Raw genomic sequence first — 22,928 nt, 5'->3', positions numbered from 1 at the left:
CTCATATTAGCCAACTATATATGCCCTACTTATCTTTCATATGTAAAGGCAGTATGAATGAAATTTTCAAGCATACAGAAGCTTAGGAAAAAATTAATTATACATAAGAATTTGTTGAAAAATTAACTTGAAGATGAAGCAAACAAAAATGGAATCATAATGGAGAAATGGTGGTAAAAGGATTAGTTGTAAATGTATAAAATAAATTTACCTATTTTTATATTTTAGGATTAAGATTAAAATCAAAATTGCTGGGATTACAATTTAAAAAGATATAGAAATTTACTTCCAGGCAGATAGAGTATACATACTTTTACCTATTCCTCTATTTAGGTAGAATTAATAGCTCTAGCTATTATTCATATAAGAAATGTGGAAAAATTCTGAAAGGTGGAGAGAATAAGAGACTGGGAGTCAGGGAACAACACAGTGGTGAACTCCCTGGTTTGTGGTTGGGGTGTGTGTGTGTGTGTGTGTTCTGCATAGATCCCAGACTTGGTTCTAGAGAAGCTGACAACCCAGAAGTACCAAAAAATACAAACAAAAAATGCTCCAAGACCAGCTCTCCCTATGCAAGAGGCCAGGAAAGGAAGAGTCTAGCAAAACAGAAAAGTCTTAGACAATAACCACCATGCTCTAGTCAAGCACCACAGAAAAAGCTGTGTACCACCCCCACTCCAACCCCTGCCAATAAAGGTCAAATGGGCACCTGAGACTTTCACCCTGCCCAGGCTATAAAAAAGCATCTCAATGCCCCTACTGGGGTACGATCAGTAAAGGCCTAATGGGGAGTGCTGGGACTTGCACTTATGCTAGTTTATAATGAAGACTCTCTCTACCATCCCCACTCAGTGTTAGTGGAAACAAAATGGGGGGCCTGGACTCCCACCTCCAGTCCTCAGGAAGGACACATCTTTTCTTTCTGGGGGAAGAGCCAGGATTTTCACCACCACTCAGCAGTAGTGATACTACTCTCCTACTCATGTCAGTAGAGGCCATGTGAGGAGCAGTAAGGAAGCACTCCTACCCCCTTGAACTTAGGGTAGATATAAGTGTGTGCCTAGTGGGGAATGGGAACTCCTACACCCAACTACCAATAATGAGTTCCCCTATTCCCTGAGGGTCCATGGAGATCAAGTGGGGAACACGGACCTCTCCACCCATATGTGGCAGTGATGAGGTAGTGTTCCCTCCTTACCCTGCCAGAGAGGTATCTGAGGAGGCCAACCAAAACAAGACTTAAATAAGATCCAAAGTCTTATAAAACAAGACTACAAATACCCAAATGTCGGGTAAAAAAAATCACTTGTCCATCAAAAACCAGAAAATATCAACTTGAATGAGAAAAGATAAGCAATAGATAACAGAGATAACAGAGATGTTCAAATTATCTGAGGATTTTAAATCAGTTGTCATAAAAATATTTCAATGAGCAATTATAAATTTCTTGAAACAAATGAAAAAATAGACTCAGCAAAGAAGTAGGAAATCCTAACAAAGAAATAAAAGATATGAAGAATAACCAAATAGAAATGAAAATATAAAAAATGAAATTAAAGCTCAGTGGGTATGGTGTGTTCAACAGCAGAATGAAGGAGAGAGATTTTTAAAAATCAGTGAACTTGAAGATAGAATAGTAGAAATTACCCAGTGTGAACAATAGAGGGAAAATAGACTGGAAAAAATAAAATAATGAACAGAGTCTCAGGGATCTGCAGGACCATTTTTCTACCCAGCATTCTATATCCAGGAAAAAGTTCCTTCAGTAGTGTAAAGGAAATCAAGACATTTTGAGAGGGAGGAAAAACAAGAAACTTTGTTGGCAGAAGACCTACCTAAAAGAATGGCTAAAGTAAGTTTTCTAAAAAGAAAAGAACTAATAAAATATGAAAACCTGGAACATCGAGTTGGAAGAAAGAAAAATAGAAAGGTAAAAGAGGAATACCTGCAATAGAATTTACCTCTCTTCTTGGGTTTCCTAAATTATGTTTGATGGTTGAAGCAAAAATTGCAACACTAGCCAATGTGTTTGTCAAAGTTGTAGAGCCATAGGAGTAATACTCTTCTCTTTTTAATTTTTTCATAAAAACATTTTAAGTTATGTAATATTTTAATTATGTAATTATTTTAAAGTATGTAATATTCATAATTGATTATTTTACTTTAACTTCTTACATTTATTTTAACTTCTATTACATTCAAATACCATTAAATTTTGCCTATTTTGTTAACAAAACAGAATAAATAACATGATAACATTGCTCTAAAATTAATATCAGTATTTTTGTTATACATGTGTACACACATACAGACCTGTCTGCAATGATTTTCTCTGAATGTTGATAAAAGAGATGTATTGGGATTTGGTTTGATTAGTAAGCTTATTTTTACTTTTTGTTATCTTGTTAAAGTTTTGAAGTGACTATGCATTTTTATTACAGAATTGTTATGTTTAAAAATTATGAATCAAAAGAATATAGCAATTGAAAATAAAATGTTTAAGGGAAAATTACAATTTTATTTTTGAATATTACTGATACTCAAAATATACAATAATGCAAACATTTAAATTTAAAATATCCTACCGGAAATGGTTTCCTTGGGGGCTCAATTCACATTCCATGCAAAACAAAAACTAATTTTATTTTGCCACATTCCTGAAATTTAACTAATATATGGGTATCTCTCTCCCTCTTGATCTCTATCTCTCTTAATACATATATATACATATGCATGTGTGTACAGTGACATATATTCATGGTAAATAGTCTCTTTGAAGACTTTATATGGTGAGAGCCAGCCTTTCATTTTAAATATGGAAGTGGCAGTGGTCATGAAAAAAATTGTATTGATATAAGATTTTCTCTAGGTATAATATTCTACACAGTGAGTAATTTCAAGGAGGATAGCTTTATGACACTGAATTTGCTGAGAATAAAAGACGCAGCAACTAAAATATATAAGAGATTGGTGGGTATAGCTTGAGAAGCAGTGTGGGGTGTGTGTGTGTGTGTGTGTGTGTGCATGCATGCATGCACGTGCACGCATTTATGAACACTAGGTGTCTGGAAATAAGCAACTTCATGCAAAGTAGAGCTGAACGTCTGGCTTCCCTGCATATGCGATACAAGTGAGAACACGTGATTTTGTTCACGGTATGAATGCCTAAATACATCCACATCAAGCTAGTTGTCCCTCTGAATGAAAACTCAGATTTTCCCCCCAGAAGCCTAAGGGAAAATACTGAATGTAAAGTTAAAAGGCTGTCACCTACTGATATGTGACCTTTAGTAATTGACCTCCCTTCCAAAGCCCTAGATTCCATGTCCTCAGTCATTTGTAATTGCCCTGGTCATTGTTTTCACCCTGGGCTCAGTTCGCCTAGATTCAGAAGAAAAACTACTCGCATAGTTAGAATTTAGCCCCTTATTGACAGTCACCCAGTCAATTCAGAATAAAATTAGCCAGGATTCTTCAGGTAATTCTTTTATTTTCATATGAGGGACCATTTTCTTTCAAAGGACCCCTCTTTATTATGAACTGCTGATGAAAAAGATTGATTTTGTTGTAACTAATACCTTTGCATTAGTAAATATAACTCTAATTGCTTTAGTAAATAACCCCCACCCCAGGATCTCGGTGGTGTAAACATTAGAAGTTTGTTTCTCACTAATGTCATGTCCAATGCTGATATACCTGATAGATGGGTCATTTCAGGACCCAGGCTATTTCCATCTTGTGACTTTTCCTTGGAGACTTTCCATTCATCTGGCAATAGGAAAAGAGATTATATGCGAGACATGGCTTCTTAATATCTTCCCAGAAGTGATACACATCTCAATCAACTTCAACCCTGAAGTGATGTATTACTTCTGCTCACATTGTTTTGGCCCTATTAGTCTTTTAGGCCCCTCTCCTCTGACAGTGGCAGAGAAATAATAGGTTCTGGCTGGGCAGCTGCTTCTTGACAAATAGCTCTGCACTGTAGAAGGAGAAAACAAAATTTTCGTGGTCAGTAAACTGTCTCTACCCTACCCAGGGGTGCAAACCCAGGTGAGTGTGGGGCTCACCTCATGTGCCCCCCTTCTCTCAAAGATTCACGGCCTGAGTTGGTTGCATCTAATTCCTTCAAACAGTTGTTTTATATATTGTGTCTCGGATTTTGAATTGTCTGTGACAGAAGGTTACTTCTTATACCACCAATTCCATGATGGCAGGAATTAGAACTTGGTTTTAACCCAGCACCTCTTAAACCTATTTGACCATGGAGCCACTTTTCTTCATCTAACAGTAAGACTCTGAAAAACATTTTTTTTTAAAGATTTTATTTATTTGACAGAGAGAGAGAAATCACAAGTAGGCAGAGAGACAGGCAGAGAGAGAGGGGAGGAAGCAGGCTCCCCGCGGAGCAGAGAGCCCGATGCGGGGCTCGATCCCAGGACACCCGGATCATGACCTGAGCTGAAGGCAGAGGCTTCAACCCACCAAGTGAAGCTATACCACCTCCATTCCTTTACTTATCACCCAAGGTTTTGCTTTTGTTATTGTTTTTTGTTTTGCTTTTATTTTGTTGTAATGTTTTGTTTTCTAGAGAAATTTGAGTTTAGCTCAGTATTGTTTAATTGGTCACAATGGTTGAGGGAGCCAAGACTGAAGATGGCTGGAAAGTGATTTGTACTGGATTACAGGATAGATGAAGAAACTGGTAGAGCAGAGAGGGAAGAGTGTTTGGTATCTATTACTTAGTTCATGTAAGATCTCAGGTTTCCTACTCTATCTCTGTGAGCCAGAGTTTGTAACCTGTAAAACAGGGAGTATTCTTGAAGGTTAAATGAGATAACAGTATGTAAAATATCTAGCAAATAAGGAACTTAATACATACAAGGTTCCTTCCTTCTTCTTTCTTCTTTCCTCTTTCTATGGTCTCCTAGTTAATAATGTACTAACTTAATTATAGTTAAGTTGGCTGTGCTATTCTGCTACAAACAATGACAATTATATGAAAAGAGGCCAGGGAAGGATGAGGTAACTATGTAGGATGCTCCCAATTTACAAACATTGAGTTAAAAAAGTACTGCACATAGATGGTTAGGTTCTGGTAACTTAGATCCTGCCATTCTTACTACTGATGGCCCACAGTTAATTGGCTATGAAGCTAATGACTGAAGCTTTGAGCCCCTCACTTGCCTTGGCTCCTGTGAGTGCTGGGAGATGGTGAGAGTTTTAGGATGTTCTAGCTAGAAAGGGGTAGGGAAGGTTGCTCTCAGGAAGCATTGCTTTGTAAGCATTTCTGATACATCCTGAAAGAGCTCTCAGAAAAAAAAAAAAAAGTGATTCTCTTACTTTCTGGGGGTTTGTTGTGATTTATTTGGTCACTCTAAATGAATATTTACTTTTGCACCTAATTCTGTACTTTTGACTTCTTTTTCTCAAAGATGGCCTCACAAATTGTTTAAGTTTAAGAACTCAAACACATGGATCTGCTCCTGCCCACACTTTTGATGCCATTACCTGCTACTATTCTGAAAAGTCCCAGAGGTGCTCTCCTCAGAGCCTCCTCTGGGGGCTGGAGCTGCAGATGGCTTTCCTACACCTCTCCTTTCCTGCTTCCCATGGAGCTCACCTCAAAGCTGCTAGAATCAAGGGCCAGCTGTTTGAGCCTCTGCCAAAACATTGTGTCTCCACATCTACTGGGTTCATGGGGGAGAATGACCTGGGCTCCAGGCTCAGAACCCAACATGTGCAAGGAATTAGGAAAGAAAAGGTCAAATAAATGGGGCCCTTAGGACAGCAGTTGCGCCCCAGGACCACCCTTTGGCTCATTGTGTGTTAGCTTATGCAGGCACACACACTTTTATTAAATATATTTTTTGAGTACCCATTATATATCTGTGGGATTGCCTTCAACCTTGACCTTCACTTGTACTATTTTTCAATGATAACATTTTTCCAGTGTACAAAACTTTATAATTCCTGAGCCCTTTAGTTAGCTGGGTGACTCCTGTATGGATTTATAGGAACTGGTTTAAGAAAGCTAAAGAAACATCTATATTCTGTAGGATCTTTTTTAAAAGTTTGTAACAGTGTTCATTTCATCTAAGCTTTACCTGCCCAAAGTTGTTCAGAACAGGAGATAAGAAGGTTGACCCATTGCAGAGAAGATCAAGAAAAACGAAGCCTCAGAAAGAAAACCTAAAGGCAGGTGTGAAGAACAATGTGCTCTGCAGGAGCCACGGTGAGGGCCTTTGGAGGAGGGGCAAATGCAAGGTATAGAGCTTTGGAGAGACTCAGGTCTGCCTCTCCAGAGATTTTGGCTTCATGGTGTCAGAATAGGTTTTACAGGTCAACAGGGTTGTTCGAATGGTTATCCAAGTTTCTCCCCCTTCAGGGAGAAAAACTGGTTATCCAGTTTTATGGAATTACCTGCCCAGCCAGTAGGCTGGGTGTTAGAATTCTGAGCAAACTGCCCCCTCCTCCCTGAAAGCAGCAGGCAGCAAAATAGGTCCGGAAATTCCTGAGCATTGGGAAACCAGCACTAACCCAATTACCTGAAATAAAAGAAGGGGTCAGATAATAAGGGGCAAAGGTTTTTCCTTTTAAAGTAAAGAGCCAGGTAAACAAAACCAGCTGTCGCTGGAGCCAACAAATTCTCCTCATTAAATGTTTTAAGAGGCTAATGGGCCCAAGTAGCTAATTGTAGTACAATCCTGAAGACTGAATCTCAGGCCCTGGAGAAGGGGGAGTAGGAAGACCAGGGTTAAAACCTGGCAGGCAGAGACAGAAAGGAGATGAGACCTGCCCCTGGCAGAGGATCCCAGATGGTCAAAATGGACTTAAAATAAGAGTAAGATGATTTGACCTGGAGTCTCTAATGTCTCTTGTCAGTATCCTAGTGGGATGGACTTGGGAATCTTAGCTGGTACAGTTTTAAGTTTATATACTAGTGGAATAGGATCTAGAGTGAGTTTTTTAAAAAAATAACTAATTATGGGAAATTTTATGTGCATTTACTACGAAAATCTCTGAGTGGATACACAGCAAAATGTTAACAGTGGGTTTCTCTAGGAGTTGAGTTTATTGGTGATTTTTCATTTTCATATTTTAGTTTTGTTTACATGCATTTTCTAATTTGTCTGTAACGAGCACTTATTTCTTTTATAATAAACAAAGGGCACAATTTTAAATAAGATGAAAGGTATTACACTAGCAATAAACATTAAGGAGGGCAAGAGAGTTGGTGAAGGAATTGGTAAAAGGTTTTAGTTACTTTGTATACTCTGCCATGTTTGCCACCTCCCCAGATGTGTGCTTGATATGACCTGCCAATCTGGAGGCCAGCAGAGGCAGGAATAATGGTTGCTGGTATTGAGCCAGACAGGCTATTTGTCCACACACAAAGGTTTCAACCCTCATTGCATTTGTAATAGTTCCCAGAAATGTTATTTCTACACAGCCTCTCTTGGCTTTAGCTTTTAGTTGAATAACTTAGCCACTTGTGGTCTGATCCTCAGAGATGCTAAAATTTCAAGAGAATTTGGAGGAAGATTTTGATTTACCTGAAAGTGTCAGTCTAAGTGTTCTGCCAGGGTTTATGTGGAAGATGCCAAAGCACCTCCAATTGATGAATTTGCCTTCTCGCTTTCTTCTTCTTTTTTTTTTTTTTTCCCTCTCAATCTTTACCCTCTTCTCTCATTTATTTGGTCTTCCAACACTTTGTAGCCATTACTAAAGTAATTAACTCTCTAGAGAGATTGATTAATGTCTACAAATCATCTTTATCTTCCTAATGACAAAGACAAAAGGGAGTTGCCCCAAGATCACTGGACAGTCAGCTGCATTCCAGTCCTGTTTCCTTTTACCCAATCTTAGTTAAAAATCGGTATCTTCATCATTTTTAATGATTTATTCTTTCCAAATGGTTATGGCAGACTACCCCACCTCCTTCTTGTCCAAATCTAAATGATATAATGGGCCCCTTACCACAGGCAGTCACTATCAGAGAATTAAATCTCTGTATCAGGCAGGAATTTTTCAAATAATGACAGATTACCAACCCTGAATGTTTTCTTTGAAGTGTCACATTTATGAAGGGTAAGTGTAGTAAGCTAATTATCCAAGGGTACGCAAGAAAAATGCTTAGGTATTATCAGATTCACATCTATGGTTAAATTGGCCCCTCTCTTAAAAGTGATACTAAATTCTGAGGGACCAAGGTTCATATTTCCATTGTATGATATTTATGTGGATTCAAGATTGCAGATGAAGTTGCTGATATGGGGTATGATATGGGGATTCCTTTGATGTCCAAATGTCAACTTGGCTCAGACTGAGGTTATTAAAAAGAGTGAGGAAAGAAAGGACTCTTAGCTGAGTCAAATGTAGAGGCAATGTCCAGGGCCATATTTGACAAGCATTTTAGAAGGTCTTTGACATCTCTGTTAAGTTCTCCTATCTTCTCGGAGAGGTTGTCTATAGTCATCACTAATAAGCTGAAGACCCATCTCTTTTCCTGTCTCGACTTTTATCTGTACCTCCCTCTCATATCTCCAACTACCTGTTGTATACTTTCTCCTTGGTGTTCTCTGTGCCCTTGATACCTCAAATAGAATCATTCATCTCCTTTGACAAATCTAAAACCTAGTCTGAGTAACCTACATGTTCTGGGTATCAATGTTCTCCAAGATATCCTTTCTCACAAGCTCCTGGTCATCAGAGATTCCCTTCCTCTTTCTCTTACACTCTATAGAAGGCTTATTTTATTAGTTTTTCCTTCACAGGCTCTCACTTTTACTTCTTTTCATGACCCAGATCCCTTTTTGCCTGCACTATTGAGGTAAGATAACCTTGTCACACTGGTTTCCTGCCTGAAGCTCTGGAGCTCTCCCCTCCTCCAAACTAATTCATAGTCCACAGAAATAGCCTGAGACCAACTGAGAATGATTGAATCCAGCCTGTTAGGTTAAAAGTGGGGCCAAAAGTAGGCTCTAAAAAGCTTAAGTCAAAGTTTTTATTGAAATTCCTCCCCCACGTGTCACATGAAGGAGGGATTAGATTATTTCTTGGTCCAAGAAAACAGCCACTGAGTGGACAGTAAGAGGGAGTAAATTTTAGACTCGTTAGAAGAGGTTTCCATGGATTCAAGCTATAGTACATGGAACAGTACAAATTCTATATGAGAATGGGTTCTCTGTCCTAGATAATCACTTCTTAGTCATACTGTAGTAAGCTTACATGCTTTAATATGGGGCAAAGGATTTTTGCCATATGGCCATTAGGTCTTTTCAAATTCCAGAGTTTTGCAATAGAAACACAGCTCTCCCCATTTCTCCCTCTGCTTTCCACCTACTGGGAATTCAGTCTATTCTTGCTGCCCCATACTTCCCTCATTCCAAATCTACAGTGAATGAACATGCTTTCCTTCAGACAGATGTTCCTCTGCTCACCTCATCCAATGGTTTTTCAGTCTAGGTTGCTGTCACCATGGGCACTTTAAATAATCTGGATGGTAAATTTGCTTATTAAATACCTTTTACATGCTAGGATCTATCCCCAGAATTTTTCCTGATTTGACTAGTACACAATACTCTGAATGCTGTGGGTTTGAGGTTCTTCTTTTAACCAACTTCAAGGAAAGGGAAACCTAATATCTTATGGGTGGTAGGTGACAAAACTGAAACTATACCAGACTTTTCTAACTTCAAGTTCTGAGTACTCGAGAAAAGAGACAAAAGGGAGTGAAGGAACAAAAGGTCTCTCAACTAAGCAGTGTAGGATAGGGGATATTCAGGGGGAATCCTACATATTGAAAAAGTACATCTGACTTTTTATCTCAGTAAGTATTAAACTATATGTGTTGCCAGCAAAATTCATAAATTCTGATGTTTAAAATAGCTACTAGGAGCTAACCAAAAGGAAAGAGGGAACTATAATATATTTGATTAAAACATAAAAGAACACTAATTAGGGTGTATTTGTATCATGTGCCTAGTAGTCATGTAACATAGTAACAAGTATGCTTATCCTTCAGTGTATATTAGATTAGCATTGCATGAATTATTAATTTTAACATTACCATGTTTAGATATATCTACTTCCATGTAGCAAGTTATTTAATCACAATTTTTCAAAAAAGAAAGTCAGAAATGCTAATAGTGAAGTACTAATAGAAAGAGGTTGGAGAGGTAAGTAATGGACATGGACATGCTCAGCCCTGTGTGTTGCACATACTAAATGTTTATTGGATCTATATCAGGAATGAAGTAAAAGGTCATGTCATTATTTTGTTTTATTACCTAATATAAGTAACCACCAAAATTTTCAAAATCATGTACCCTTTGATATATTAATTCTACTTTTAGGATTCTATACTAATACGTAATTTAATCAGTCAGTACCCTATTGTTTATGAACCCATCTTTATGAGCTGAAAATGAAATTAGAAGACAACAGAGTTGTTGAATGCCTACTATGTGCCCAACACTTAGGTTTATCTGCTTTATTGTCAAGTAATCCTGAGAAGTAGATCTGTTACCTCTTTTAAGAATAAGAAAACAGGGGTGCCTGGGTGGCACGGTCGGTTGAGCATCCAACTCTTGATTTCTGCTCAGGTCATGATCTCAGGGCTGTGAGATAGAGCCCTGTGTCCGGCTCCATGTTCAGCAGACTCTGCTGGAGATTCTCTCTCTTCCTCTCCCTCTGTTGCTGCCCCCCCACCCCCGTCTCTGACTTGCTCTCAAATAAATAAATTAAAAAAAAAAAAAAAAAAAAAGAAGAGAGGCACCTGGCTCAGTTGGTTAAGTGGCCTACTCTTGATTTCAGCTCAAGTTATGATCTCAGAGTTGTGTGATCAAACCCTAAGCTGGCTCCATGCTGGCCATGGAGCCTGTTTGAGATTCTCTCTCTGCCCCTCCCCATCCTGCTCACCTGCACTCTCTCTCTCTTTAAAAATAACAAAATAAAAAAGAATAAGAAAACTGAGGCCCACAGAGGCCACGTATCTTGTCTAAGGTCGTATAGGTAGTAAATAACTGATCTGGAATTTGAACTTAGGTATCTCTGGGTCCCAAATCTATGTTGTTTCCAATATACCAATAATTTAAACATTGGATTCTGTGGAAATGTCTGAGGTGGTGAAGGAGGCTAAGGGGAAGGCTGAGTGGGTGGAACTCATGTCCTACACTCACTACAGCTAAAGCAATTAAAAAAAAAAAAAAAACTTTTTTAGGGACTCCTGGGTGACCCAGTCAGTTGGGCATCTGACTTGATTTCTGTTCAGGTCATGATCTCAGGGTTCTGAGATTAAGCTCTATATGGGGCCCCACACTCAGCTCAGAGTCTCCTTGAGATTCTCTCCCTCTCCCTCTGCCGCTCATGCTACTGCTTTCTCTCTTTCTCTCTCTCCCTCAACTAAATAAATAAATAAATGAAATTTTAAAAACTTTTTTTAACCATTCTATTACATCACATATTGGTATGGGGATTTAACATTAAAAAGAATTTTCACATGGTTCTATCATACATACTGATAGATTGGTAGCTTATTAAAAATGAAATAATCTATCATTATCTATTCCATCAGCTGGGGATACCTGAGTGGACTGGAAAAGGCACTCAGGAGTCACAGGCATTTATTTTAATTCAGTTGATTTAATTCAGAATTTTATACAGATGGGAGTAGGGAAGTTTGAGATAATAAAGGTCACCTAAACCTGGGTCAGTCTCGGCTTAGTCTTCAGAATAAAGATTCACAAAGAGGGCCTCTTTGTGAGGATGGACCTGTTTTGGTCAAAGGTTCACAACATTTTCAGCACAACTTGATGTTACACCTAAGCAACCTAATAAAACTCACACCACCATACCCAGTGAATGCAAAACTTGTTATTTTAAGAGAGTGCACCTAAATTTAATCTATCTGATTTATTTATTTATTTGTTCATTCATTCATTCATCCATTTCTTTACTCTGGAGGTGGTCAGAGAAGGTTGACTACTAGGTGAGCTAGAGATGAAACCTTTGAGACCCACTCACTACACTACACTAAAAGATTTTTGTGGTTGGGATTTGTTTCCTTATTGAAAGGTGTGGAAACCCATAAAAAGTGTTTGAATATTCTTTCTAAACCTCTCACATATCTTTATTAGTTTAAGGTGGGGGTAGGGTGGTGTGGTATGGGTGTTAAATTACTCTTCCTAGGGGGAAAAGAAGGTAACATTTTCCCCATTACTTAATTTGTATTAGAGATTCCTGTCAGCTCCTACAGAGCAAACAGTGCAGTTTTATGTGACAAAGATTGAAAAAAATCACCATATATGCCACAAATGGCGGTAGAAATGAAGAAGATAAAAAACTGTATTACTTGTTTGAAAAGCACCCAGGGTCAAAACTTTTTAGGATGTAAAAACCCAGGTGAACTCTGGGCTGCTTCCTCAGGCAACAGAGACCTCTGGCTAGAGAAGTGTATTTATAGTCTCCTGCTCGAGATTTTACCTGATTCTTACTTTATTTTTATTCCAGTTGCTACATTGATGGCCGGGTGGTCAAGGTGATGGACTTCCTGAAAACTCGCCTGTTAGACACACTCTCTGACCAGATTAGGAAAATTCAGAAAGTGAGTAAATGTCCTCTGGGAAGGAGTGAGTTTGGGGGTAAGGCAATGAAAAGGTCTCAGGGTCCCAGCTGGACGTCAGCACTGTGGGAACCACTGTAGAAAAATAGTATAGTCCAGAGCTCCCTTTCACAGCTGATGATTGTTGTTTATTGTTTTTCAAATTGAGAACTGTTTGAATGTGCCATTTCTGGGTTTAAAAGCTTTTCTATTTTAATAACAACTATTTTGTAAGAGTTTGCTTCTAAATTATGAGTTTCTTAAGGGAAGGATAGATTTACTTTATTTTCTTTTTGCAAGGGTTTATATGGGGCTAGTTTATGGAGGGAATGATTATATTTATTCAGCGAAATTCTCGTCTGGGGCATCGGCCATGTTTACACTATTCTAAATTGTGTTAAATAACTGAGCCATATATATGCTATTTCTAGATGTTTTAGAGTCAGTCAAGTATCATCTTGCTTTTGTAGAGATGGGGGGGAATCTATATTATATTAAGCAGTTGCATGTATGTCCCATTAGCAAGACATCTTCGGTCAACAGTTCTCAAACTTGAGTATAATCAAAATCACCAGAGGTTGCTCATAAAGTCTGCCATCCTACTCCTGATGTTCTGAGTTAGTATGTCTGGAGTGGTGGATCCCAGACATCTCTGTCTTTAATAGTAATCTGTCAAGTGATCCTACCCAATGCAGATCACATTTTGAAATCCACTGGATTAGTTCATTCTGAATTTTGAAGATCTTATGTTTGTAATTTCCATCTACCTCTACAAAATTATATCACATCTTTTGTTGCCCAGTCAGGTCAGTTTTCCAGGGAACGGGGACCTTTTGCACACTCACCTATCTCTTGAGCAGATTAAACAAATCTTTGTCTACGGCCATACCACCCTGAACGCGCCCGATCTCGTCAGATTAAACAAATCTTTGCAGAAAAATAAGGACAGTTAAATGACCCCCATTAATATGGGATGAATGAATAAATGAATGAGCAAATGAATAAATGGATCATGTATCAAATTAGCTGTGAAAGAAAATCTTATTTGGAGTGTAATCATAAAAAAGCACTCTTAACTGATAAAGTGGTGCATTTTTTGGTATCCACACCAGTGTTCTGCTCAGATTACAAAATCTTTTTGAGTCTGCATGTTCTTAAAGGGTTTTAGCAGCTGGGAAGCCTCAGGACTTCTGGACTTCTGCATCCCAGTGTGATCCCTCTGGGAATCAGGTGCATTGCCTAGCATCTTTATCTGTCATTGCCTCTTACCATGTAAAGCCTAGGCAAACTAAATAATTTTGAAATATCTCTGCCAGTTTCCATTTGACATTCATTTAGTTTTTAATATTTAGATATTTAATACTTACTGAGCATTTAACAAGTACTAGGCAAAGTGCCAGGTGCTAGGGATACATGCTGGGGATAGGGAATATGACATAGTCTCTGCCTTCAAGAAACTCACAGTTTTAAAGTTTAACAGTTGCTTTAAAAAGGTTGAAAAATATTACTTAAGGCAGTTGAATATCATTCTATTGAACACTGCAAATTTCTAAGCACTTTATACTAATCTGAGAGTAGGTATCTTTCTCTAATCTCTATAAGGAGGGAGGAAATTTTTTTCATTTGTTTATTCTTACATCCAACAGATATTTATTGAGCACGTACCAAGTTCCAGGCAATATGCTTGGTCTTTGTGTTATAGTAGTGTATGAGATAGACAAATCCCTGTATTTTGGGCTTTTCTGATACAAAATCTAATGACCTGCTTAAAGGGCTATCATTGGAAGTAAAATGATTCTTGGTATCATGGCATTGAGAGTGAAGTTTCTAACTGTGCTCATGTAATTATTTAAGAAGAACACGTAACTCTACGTCAGAACTAAGACAAAGGTGTTGGGAGTTAGGTTCTTACCTTTCTCTGCACTGCCTGTCTTCCTCCAAGGCTGGATACTTCTTAATCACCACAGAATGTTCGAAGACTGAAATAAGTGGTTAAGCTCATGTTCTCATTTGTCCAGGCAGGGCCAAAGAACCTTAAAGAAAATGGCTCAAACCCAGTGCATAATTGAGATTCAGATTCAGACCTTTTAAAGTCTAACGAACTTGGATGGGAGGGCCACATACAGCTGCAGGGAGGAACAGTGGCACCCTTAAGAAAAATAACCTTTATGAAGAAGGCATCTGGCTGGGAATGGCTATAATTAGTAGTAAGACCTGATCTCACCTTTGGCTGTTGCAGACAGAACATGCCCGAGGTCCTCTCAGACCTAGGTCCCTGTTCTGGTTATGACTTGCTGTGGAACAAATTACCCCAAAACTTAGTGACATTAAACAACTATTTATTGTGCCCTTTGATTCTATGGGTCAGGAATCCCCACAGTGCCCTGTGGGGATGGTTCATCTATGCTCCATGATGTCTGGAGCTTCAGCTGGAAGACTTGAAGCCTGGGGTCATTCAAAGGCTTGCAGCTGGAATCACAAGACTTGTTCACTCACAGGCCTGGCAGTTGATGCCAGCTGTCAGCTAGCACCTTTGTTGGGCTGATAACTGGAAGAGCGACTTCTGAACTTTCTACGTTACCAGGGTTTCCTTCCAAGGTTCAAAAGTCAGATGCCCAGAAGTGAGAGTCAGGTGGAAGTCATACCACCTTTTCTAACCTACCCTCAAAAGTCATAGGGCCTTACTTCAATCATAGTCCATTCATTGAGACAGTCAGCAAGACCAATGGAGATTCAAGGAGAGAGGAAATAAATTCCTTTTGGTGGGAGAGTAGCAAGATTCTGGAAGAGCATTTAGTACTAGAATGATTTTTGCAGTCATCTTTGGAAAATCTGTCTGCCACAGTTTCAGCCTCCCTGTATCATTAAGGAGCCCTTCATTTCCCTGTCTAATTTTCTTTTCCCAGTTCTCTTTCACAAAGCTCTTGCCAGATATTGCCTTAAATGTGTATCTACTGGAGGTGTTGCTGGATCACAGATTCCCTGAGATTTGATTTATGGGGTAGCCTTTCCATTGGCTATACAGCCTGGACACAGTTGCTGCGACCTCCAGGATGAGAATCTCTCTCACCACAGCCCAGGAGGTGCTAAGCACTGGTCTGCTCTGGGAAGATGGGGACTGGGAGACCAGAGAAGGGTCACCATATTTTGCCAGTTAAAAAGTTGCTTTGGCTGTTCCTGAGGTCCTGTGTGGGTGGGTGGAGGGTCTGGAAATCAGAGTCCAAGGTGCACCCTGGGACACACTGGCCAAGCTTCTTTCCTGGAGTTTCCAAAACCAATTTAGAGAAGGGTCAAGTAAGATTTTAATATGTATATACCTAGAACCCTCATTTAAAAGCTAAAAGTAGAACCTTTGTTTCTACTCTATTTTGAGAAGCTCACAGAAAGTCTAATGATTCCCCTTAGGCCTACAGTGATGGAAAAAGGGAAGATTTTCTACCAAAATCAATTCATGAAGCCAATGGTTAGATAAATCAGTGATGAGACTGTGTTTGAAAAAGAGATAGAATATGGAATTTGAAGTCGGATGGCTTAGCTGTGTAACCTTGGGTTATTCACTTAACCTCTCTAATTTTGTTTCTTCATCTCTAAAATGAGGGTGCTAAGAATACTATGATCTTTCCCTTTTAGGGAGATTAGGAAAGTCACATGAGGCCCTGTTTTGTTAACTGCTATTGGACGCTAGTTCTTATTGCTAATATTATTGTTAATTCAGTTTAGTTTTTTTTTTTAAGTTTTTCTTTTCTTTTTATTTTTATTCCAGTAAAATATATGGAACACTTCACAAGTTTTTGTGTCATCCTTTTGCAGGGCCCATGCTAATCTTTGTATCATTCCAATTTTAATGTAGGAACTGCTGAAGTGAGCACTATTATAGTTATTTTTAATAATAATTTGTATGACTGGAGAAGCTTCTGGCTACCTTTATCCTCAACTTGTTCTTTGCTTTTTTCCCTCTTTCCTCTTTCTTTGAACCTTGGGGAATATGGTAGGTGATATTTTTGGCATCTGAAAGGCAGTGACTCAATTGCTAAAAACAGCTGTGGTTTTCAAATTTGGACTGCCACTAACAGAAGAATTCTGAGTTTTCTGAGCCATGGGCATATTCTGGTATATGAAAATCTATATTATGTATTTGAAAGCCAAAAAGAGACAATGTTTGGACAAGCCACACTTTTGGATGATCTACAATTTTCTCCCTTCCATTAGCATTGGGATAATCATCTGTACTTTGGGAGATGAATCAGCGGAGAGTTGAGAATCTCACAATGTAAGCAAGAGTCAGATGGGAAAGTAAGAGATGTTAGGATACAGTGCAGATGGTATAGTGTGGATACCTGGTCTGACTCCAAAACAATGACATAAGAACCAAGAAGAACCATTCTGGCTTAAGTCACTTGGACTCTATGATTTGTGTCTGCATCTCCTAGAGGAATCAGAGGAGGAAATAACACTTTTTGATATTATTTTCAGCAATTCAATAAGCACAGGAAGGAGTTGGTGAAATCCCAGTCATAAGGGAAGTAGTTCCAAAAGTACTGTCCATATGATTGCATTTTGAATACTATATAAACCAAACAATTGGCTTTCCTAATATTTGAAAAACTTCTTCCTTCCTTCTTTCTTCCTTTCTTTCCTTCACTTATCAACTGTTTATAACATTCTTAGTTTTTATCCAGACCCCTGAGGATAAAATGGTGAGCAAGATTCACATGGTGGTTGTCCTCCTAGACCTTGTGGTCTAGTGGAAAAACACTTAATGAAGCAAGCAATGATAATAAGATATGATGACTCTTGTAACAGGGATGTCTAGGGTGCCCTGTGAGTGCTCACATCCATTCCATGCAAGCCCATGGTGGAAAATATCTACCTCAGTGTGTGAAAGAAGGGAAAACCAAGAAATCTTTCCAGTGGAAGTGACATTTAGGTGTCTGTCTGAAGAACAGACTTTGTAATTTATTCAGTTCTGAGCATGTGAACAGAGGACTAGCAGTATTAAATATATATGGTAGAGAGAATGATTTGTCTGGTTCATGTTATGAGCATGATTGTTCTTTTGTTAATATCATTGCTTATGGTTCACTATAATATTTATTAAGATGAACTCTTTCGAGGCCTATTTTTCCAGAATGTATTAGTTACAGGATAAGGAAGATATGAGGCAAAAGAATATTTAATCTTTTTGAAGTAATTAGTAGATCAAAAAAGAAGCTTTTCTGGTTTACCCACTTATTTGAGCTTCTTAGGACATGAAAGGGGAAGGGAATAAAAATAGCAGTGATTCTTGAGGATCACAGAATAACTAAAAGCACAACTAAAGGAAAAATGAAGAAAATAATAATGTTAACCTTCTCTTTTTTTTTTTTTAAAGATTTGATTTATTTATTTGACAGACAGAGATGACAAGTAGGAAGAGAGGCAGGCAGAGAGAGAGGAGGAAGCAGGCTCCCCGCTGAGCAGAGAACCCGACATGGCACTCCATCCCAGGACCCTGGGATCATGACCTGAGCTGAAGGCAGAGGCTTTAACCCACTGAGCCACCCAGGTGCCCCTGTTAACCTTCTCTTAATGAAGAAATAAGAAAATGAAAATGGCACTACTAGGCTAGGAACAGCAATACCACCACAAAAATCAGTTTTTGATTCTTCCATTCACCGAGCAATGCTAAAGGCTCATTTCACTGTGCCAGTGCCTATTTATCATAATGCCTATCATTTGGCAGGTACTTAATGAATGTTAGCTAATGGGAAATAAGCAGGATGGAGAAAGTAAATGAGCAGAGTAAAATGGTAGAAGTATAAGGAAAGTAAAGTAGTGTCTTCCTCTCATTCACATTTGGATCTGCTATTTCAGCTGTTCTCATGCAGGAGAAACTAATCTGCTGCTAACTGTGTAGTGTAGTGTTGAATAGATAGAAGTATATCTGATCACAGGAACCCAGTTCTAAGGCCCTTCCTGGGACACCAGCAGAGGCCTGGGGGAGTAGGAAGCTGGAAGTTTGAGCTTCCCGAGCTTCCCAGTAAATTAGTTTCTTGGACACCACTTGGCTGTGTATCTGCAAATGAGCAGTATGACCCAAGGGATCTTCGACTCTTCTCTTTCATAGAGAAGACACTGATAATAAATACGGGCTTCTAGCTGGAAAGGCATGTTTACCACAAAAGCGCTCTAAAGTTTTAGTTGTTGTCATCTTATGAACTGTATCTCCTTAATTCTTTTTTTAAAAGATATTATTTATTTATTTGACAGACAGAGATCACAAATAGGCAGAGAGGCAGGCAGATAGAGAGAGGGGGAAGCAGGCTCCCCGCTGAGCAGAGAGCCCTATGCGGGGCTCGATTCCAGGACCATGGGATCATGACCTGAGCCGAAGGCAGAGGCTTTAACCCACTGAGCCACCCAGGCGCCCCTGTATCTCCTTAATTCTTAAACAGAAATAATTATAAAATGTACCATAAACTTATTAACAGCTTGTAGGGGGAGCAGATAGGAGATAGGGTAAACAGCTGGCAGGTTTCTTTTGATATTATGAAAAATATTTTGATTTCAAAACCATTAAAATGTGGAAAATGCATCATTAATTTGCAGAAATATAGTAATATAGGTTACAGTGCCATTTATTGACTGCATCATGTATTTCTAGCTCATTGAAGAAACCAGTCATTCGTTCAAGGCCACTGGTAGTAAAATCAGAATTCAAGGCCAGGGCCACCTAAGTCCAGAGCTCACACTCTTACCCAATACACTCTTCTGCATCTGCCATACATGTTAGCCATTTATTTTACAGCCCATGTAATATTTATATTCCTAAAGTCCCAGGATTAGGAGGGCTTTTAAAGAATACTGAATGTTCTTGGTGAAAGAAGATCAATTTGACCCCATGATCAGTTCATATAATCTGGAGTGGGTGTCCTAGAAGTAAAAATTAAGTGAAAGCTATATATTAAGTAATGTCTAATATATTACCCCAATATTAGTGGAAGAGGACAGGGCTTTTCAGGGAGTGATTTGCATTCATTCACTGGACTTCATTCTTACGTCTCATACACACAGGCTTTTGGTCAATGCAGTGAGGTCCCGTTATGTGCAAGGCAGTGACAATGTGGGGGTATGTGCTGCCCATGGACACTCGAAGGAATGGCCCTGGGAACAAATCGTGGTTTAGAGCAAAAAAACCTCTTCAGGTGGAAGAGGCTACTTGTGATGACCTTCCAATTTTCCACACGGAAGTGGGAGGATTATAGGATTTGTCTATGACTTGTCAGTAGAGAGACTGTCCAGTAAGCCTGGGGGTTGATTCCTCATGGGAAAGAACTGGGAAGAGAAGAAGAGTCATTCTTATGCAAGCAGCTGCTGTCTAGTCTCTCCCTCTGCTAGCACTTATCCTTGAACATAGTCTTTACTTCAGGACTCTATGAAATCTACCTTATTTTTTGGCATATGCTAATACTTTCCTTGCCTTCCCTGGAACTTTATCTTTTTTGTGTATGCTCTTATTTTAATTTTATGTTTTGTTGCAATTACATACAGTTGCTTTTCTGTGGTTGGAGATAACAAGAACAGAATGCAATTTTAAATCCTAAAAATGCCATAGAAACAGAAACCACAAATTAAAAATTGATCTGATACCAAAAGAAAATGGGTAAATGTGGCACTCCGGAACAGGGAGATGATAAAAATAAATTATATAGAAAAAAATTAATGAAACTGACAGGAAGTACATCAGACGGAAGAAATAAATCAGGAAGAATGTTATGAGATATTGGAATAGCTGAGCTCAGAATAGCCCAGTGTGTCTAACCTAAGAAGGACATACTAAATATGAGGCAGGTTAGTCACTTCTGGGTCTTCTCAAATGAGAAAATTCAAATAGAAAGTAGACAGACCCCTGAACTGGAATTGTGATGGTTTGGTGTTTGCTTTTAAGGTTTTGAGGTTTTTAGTTATCTTCACTGAAACTTGGCCTTTTCATCAGTAAAATATTATATCTCCCACTTATTAACAAATAAATTATGTCATTATCATATTATTTAACAGGTATTTAATAAGCAAAGTAACTGTCAAGCAACATGCCAGGTACTTAGCTATTTCTATAAGGTATCTATAAAGGAAAAAAAAAACGTGACTTTCTCAAGCTGTTTATATTATTGTAGGGAAGACAGATAGACAAAGAGAAAATTACAATTCAGTTTAATAAGGTCAAGGTCAGAGATAGTTTTGAAGAACTTTGGAGTCCAGAGGAGAAATGAGTTAATTTTCTAAAGTTTTGAGGAAAGTTTTACAGAGGAGGTAACATTTGAAATAAGCCAGAAAAAAAAAAAAATCAGGTAATATGGATGAGATGTGGGTAGGGGAGGAGGCAATCAGTAAAAACCTAAAAGAAGGTCATGTAGTTGGAAAATGGTAAGTCCACTCTGTGTGGTGAACCATAGGTCTTGTGGGAAGGGAGGGAAGAAGAGGCAGCTAAGCGGTCATTGTGAAGGGTCTACGATACCAAGTTAAATGAAGCAGCTGGCATGTATCCCGAGGGCTGGTGGTTCTCATCATCATTCTGTGATGTCTAACATACTCCCAGGGACAAATCAGTAAAACAGACTAGGGGTTGTGTGTACTTACTGGCTCCTTAGCTTTTTTCCCCAGTTAGGGAAACATTTCATAATTTCAGTGAATGAAAAGAATGTTATTGTGACATCTTAGAATCCATTCTTTTTATTTTTATTTTATTTAAATAAAGATTTTCTTTATTTATTCATGAGAGACAGAGAGAGAGGGAGGCAGAGGCAGAGGCAGAGGGAGAAGCAGGCTCCCTATGGAGCAGGGAGCCTAATATGGGACTCCATCTCAGGACCCCAGGATCTTGAACTGAGCCAAAGGCAGACACTTAACTGACTGAGCCACCCAGGTGCCCCTATTCTTTTTATTTTTAAGTAAACCATTCCTTAGAAAGCTGTGTTCAGTATTAACATAGCATATATCCCAACTAACAACACAGACTTCTGTGAGCACATGACTGAGTGCTTCTGCCAATAATGGAGAGCCAGTGAAAGTTCTGAAACTGGGGAGGGACCTTACAAGTTAACAAATGGCAGCATGGGGGATGAACTTGTGGTTGAAGAGATTGGAGGTGGCAGACCAAGGGAGAAATGATAAGATCCTGGACTTAGCAAGGGACAGTGAGGAAGGAGGGGTCAAAATGGAATGATCCCTTCCTCTTCTAATATAGTAGGTATGTTAGAGTAAAAAATATGCAAGAGGAATGGACAGAAAAAACATTATTGAACTCTCACTTGGACCTCTAGTCAATACAATAAGAAACAAAGAGGCAGGGGTACCACCGAGAAGAGGGCTGTGGATAAGTGAGGTTTAAGAAGCTTCCTGAAGCTATTTGCCTTCTAACCCATGATTGGGGGACCAGTTCTGGTTACTCAGAGAGCTACTGCTCTTCCCAAGGTCCTGGGGAAGGTTGATTTCCAAGTAGATGAGATGCTGGAATTAATGGGCTCCAGGTTCTTTTGGAGGTTGGGCCTCCTGCCAGGGCTGATTAGCCCAGCTGGCCTGTCCACTATTCCTGTTTTATTGCTTCCTTTCTCATTAAGGAAGGTGTTGGGTTTGGATAACCATAAACAACATGTCTGCTGTTACAGGGCTACCATCTCTTGCACAGCCAATGGCTGAAAACAGGCTCTTGGGTGTCTTTGTTAAAGACTTAGGTCACAATTTTGGAGAAACAGGAAAAGGAAGCCCAGGTTTGAAAATGTGCCACATAAATGGTTATTATCGTATGTTTTCTCTTTTACCTTTCCAAAGAAAAGAAAAGAAAGTGGCAGGGGAAATATAACTTCAAAGGAAAAAAAAAATATATATATATATATCTCAGTATGGTTTTTCCTCATTCTTCTCTCTTACCCCTGCTCTCTCAACATAGCCACATGGAACAGTTCTGATGTCCTCAACCCCTCAGATGGGAGGGAAGGGAGTTGGAGGCTTCCCTTCACATCAGTCTGCCCCCAGCAGGCCCAAGGAGTTGGAGCAGCCACTGGCCACTTGCTGAGCTGTTCTGTGGGTGCCTCACAGTTCCCTTGTCCACTTGAGCCCAAGGGCATAAGTCTTATAGGACAATAGAACCCTTGAAAGGGAGCCCGCCACCCAGCCCCTCTCTACCCTCATTCCAGTAATGGTAACTCTTGTACTTCTTCCCTGTCCCCAGGCAACGTGTTCCTTAAAATGACCTTCTTTAGCACATCATTTCTCACCAGGAACTGTACCCTTCTTCTTTCCAGTCCTCCAATTTTCTCTCTTCCAGCACAGGGAGAATCATATTTAC

At 39.1% G+C, this 22,928-nt stretch overlaps 1 protein-coding gene and 1 non-coding gene across 2 annotated transcripts in view; one reads left to right on the top strand and one right to left on the bottom strand.

Moving 5' to 3' along the window:
• Nucleotides 1–22,928, top strand: part of HPSE2 (heparanase 2 (inactive)) — a 700,195-nt gene that overhangs the window by 520,113 nt on the left and 157,154 nt on the right. Inside the window, exon 7 of the mRNA XM_044240286.1 lies at nt 12,514–12,607. Within this exon, the coding sequence (XP_044096221.1) occupies nt 12,514–12,607 (94 nt within the window). The remainder of the gene's footprint in view (nt 1–12,513; nt 12,608–22,928) is intronic.
• On the bottom strand, nt 16,370–16,473 carry LOC122901528. Its single transcript, XR_006383541.1, has one exon. It is a non-coding gene; the product is annotated as a U6 spliceosomal RNA (small nuclear RNA).

Source organism: Neovison vison, chromosome 2 (genome assembly GCF_020171115.1).
Source record: "Neovison vison isolate M4711 chromosome 2, ASM_NN_V1, whole genome shotgun sequence".
Taxonomy (NCBI): Eukaryota; Metazoa; Chordata; class Mammalia; order Carnivora; family Mustelidae; genus Neogale; species Neogale vison.
This window is presented reverse-complemented; position numbering and strand designations above follow the sequence as displayed.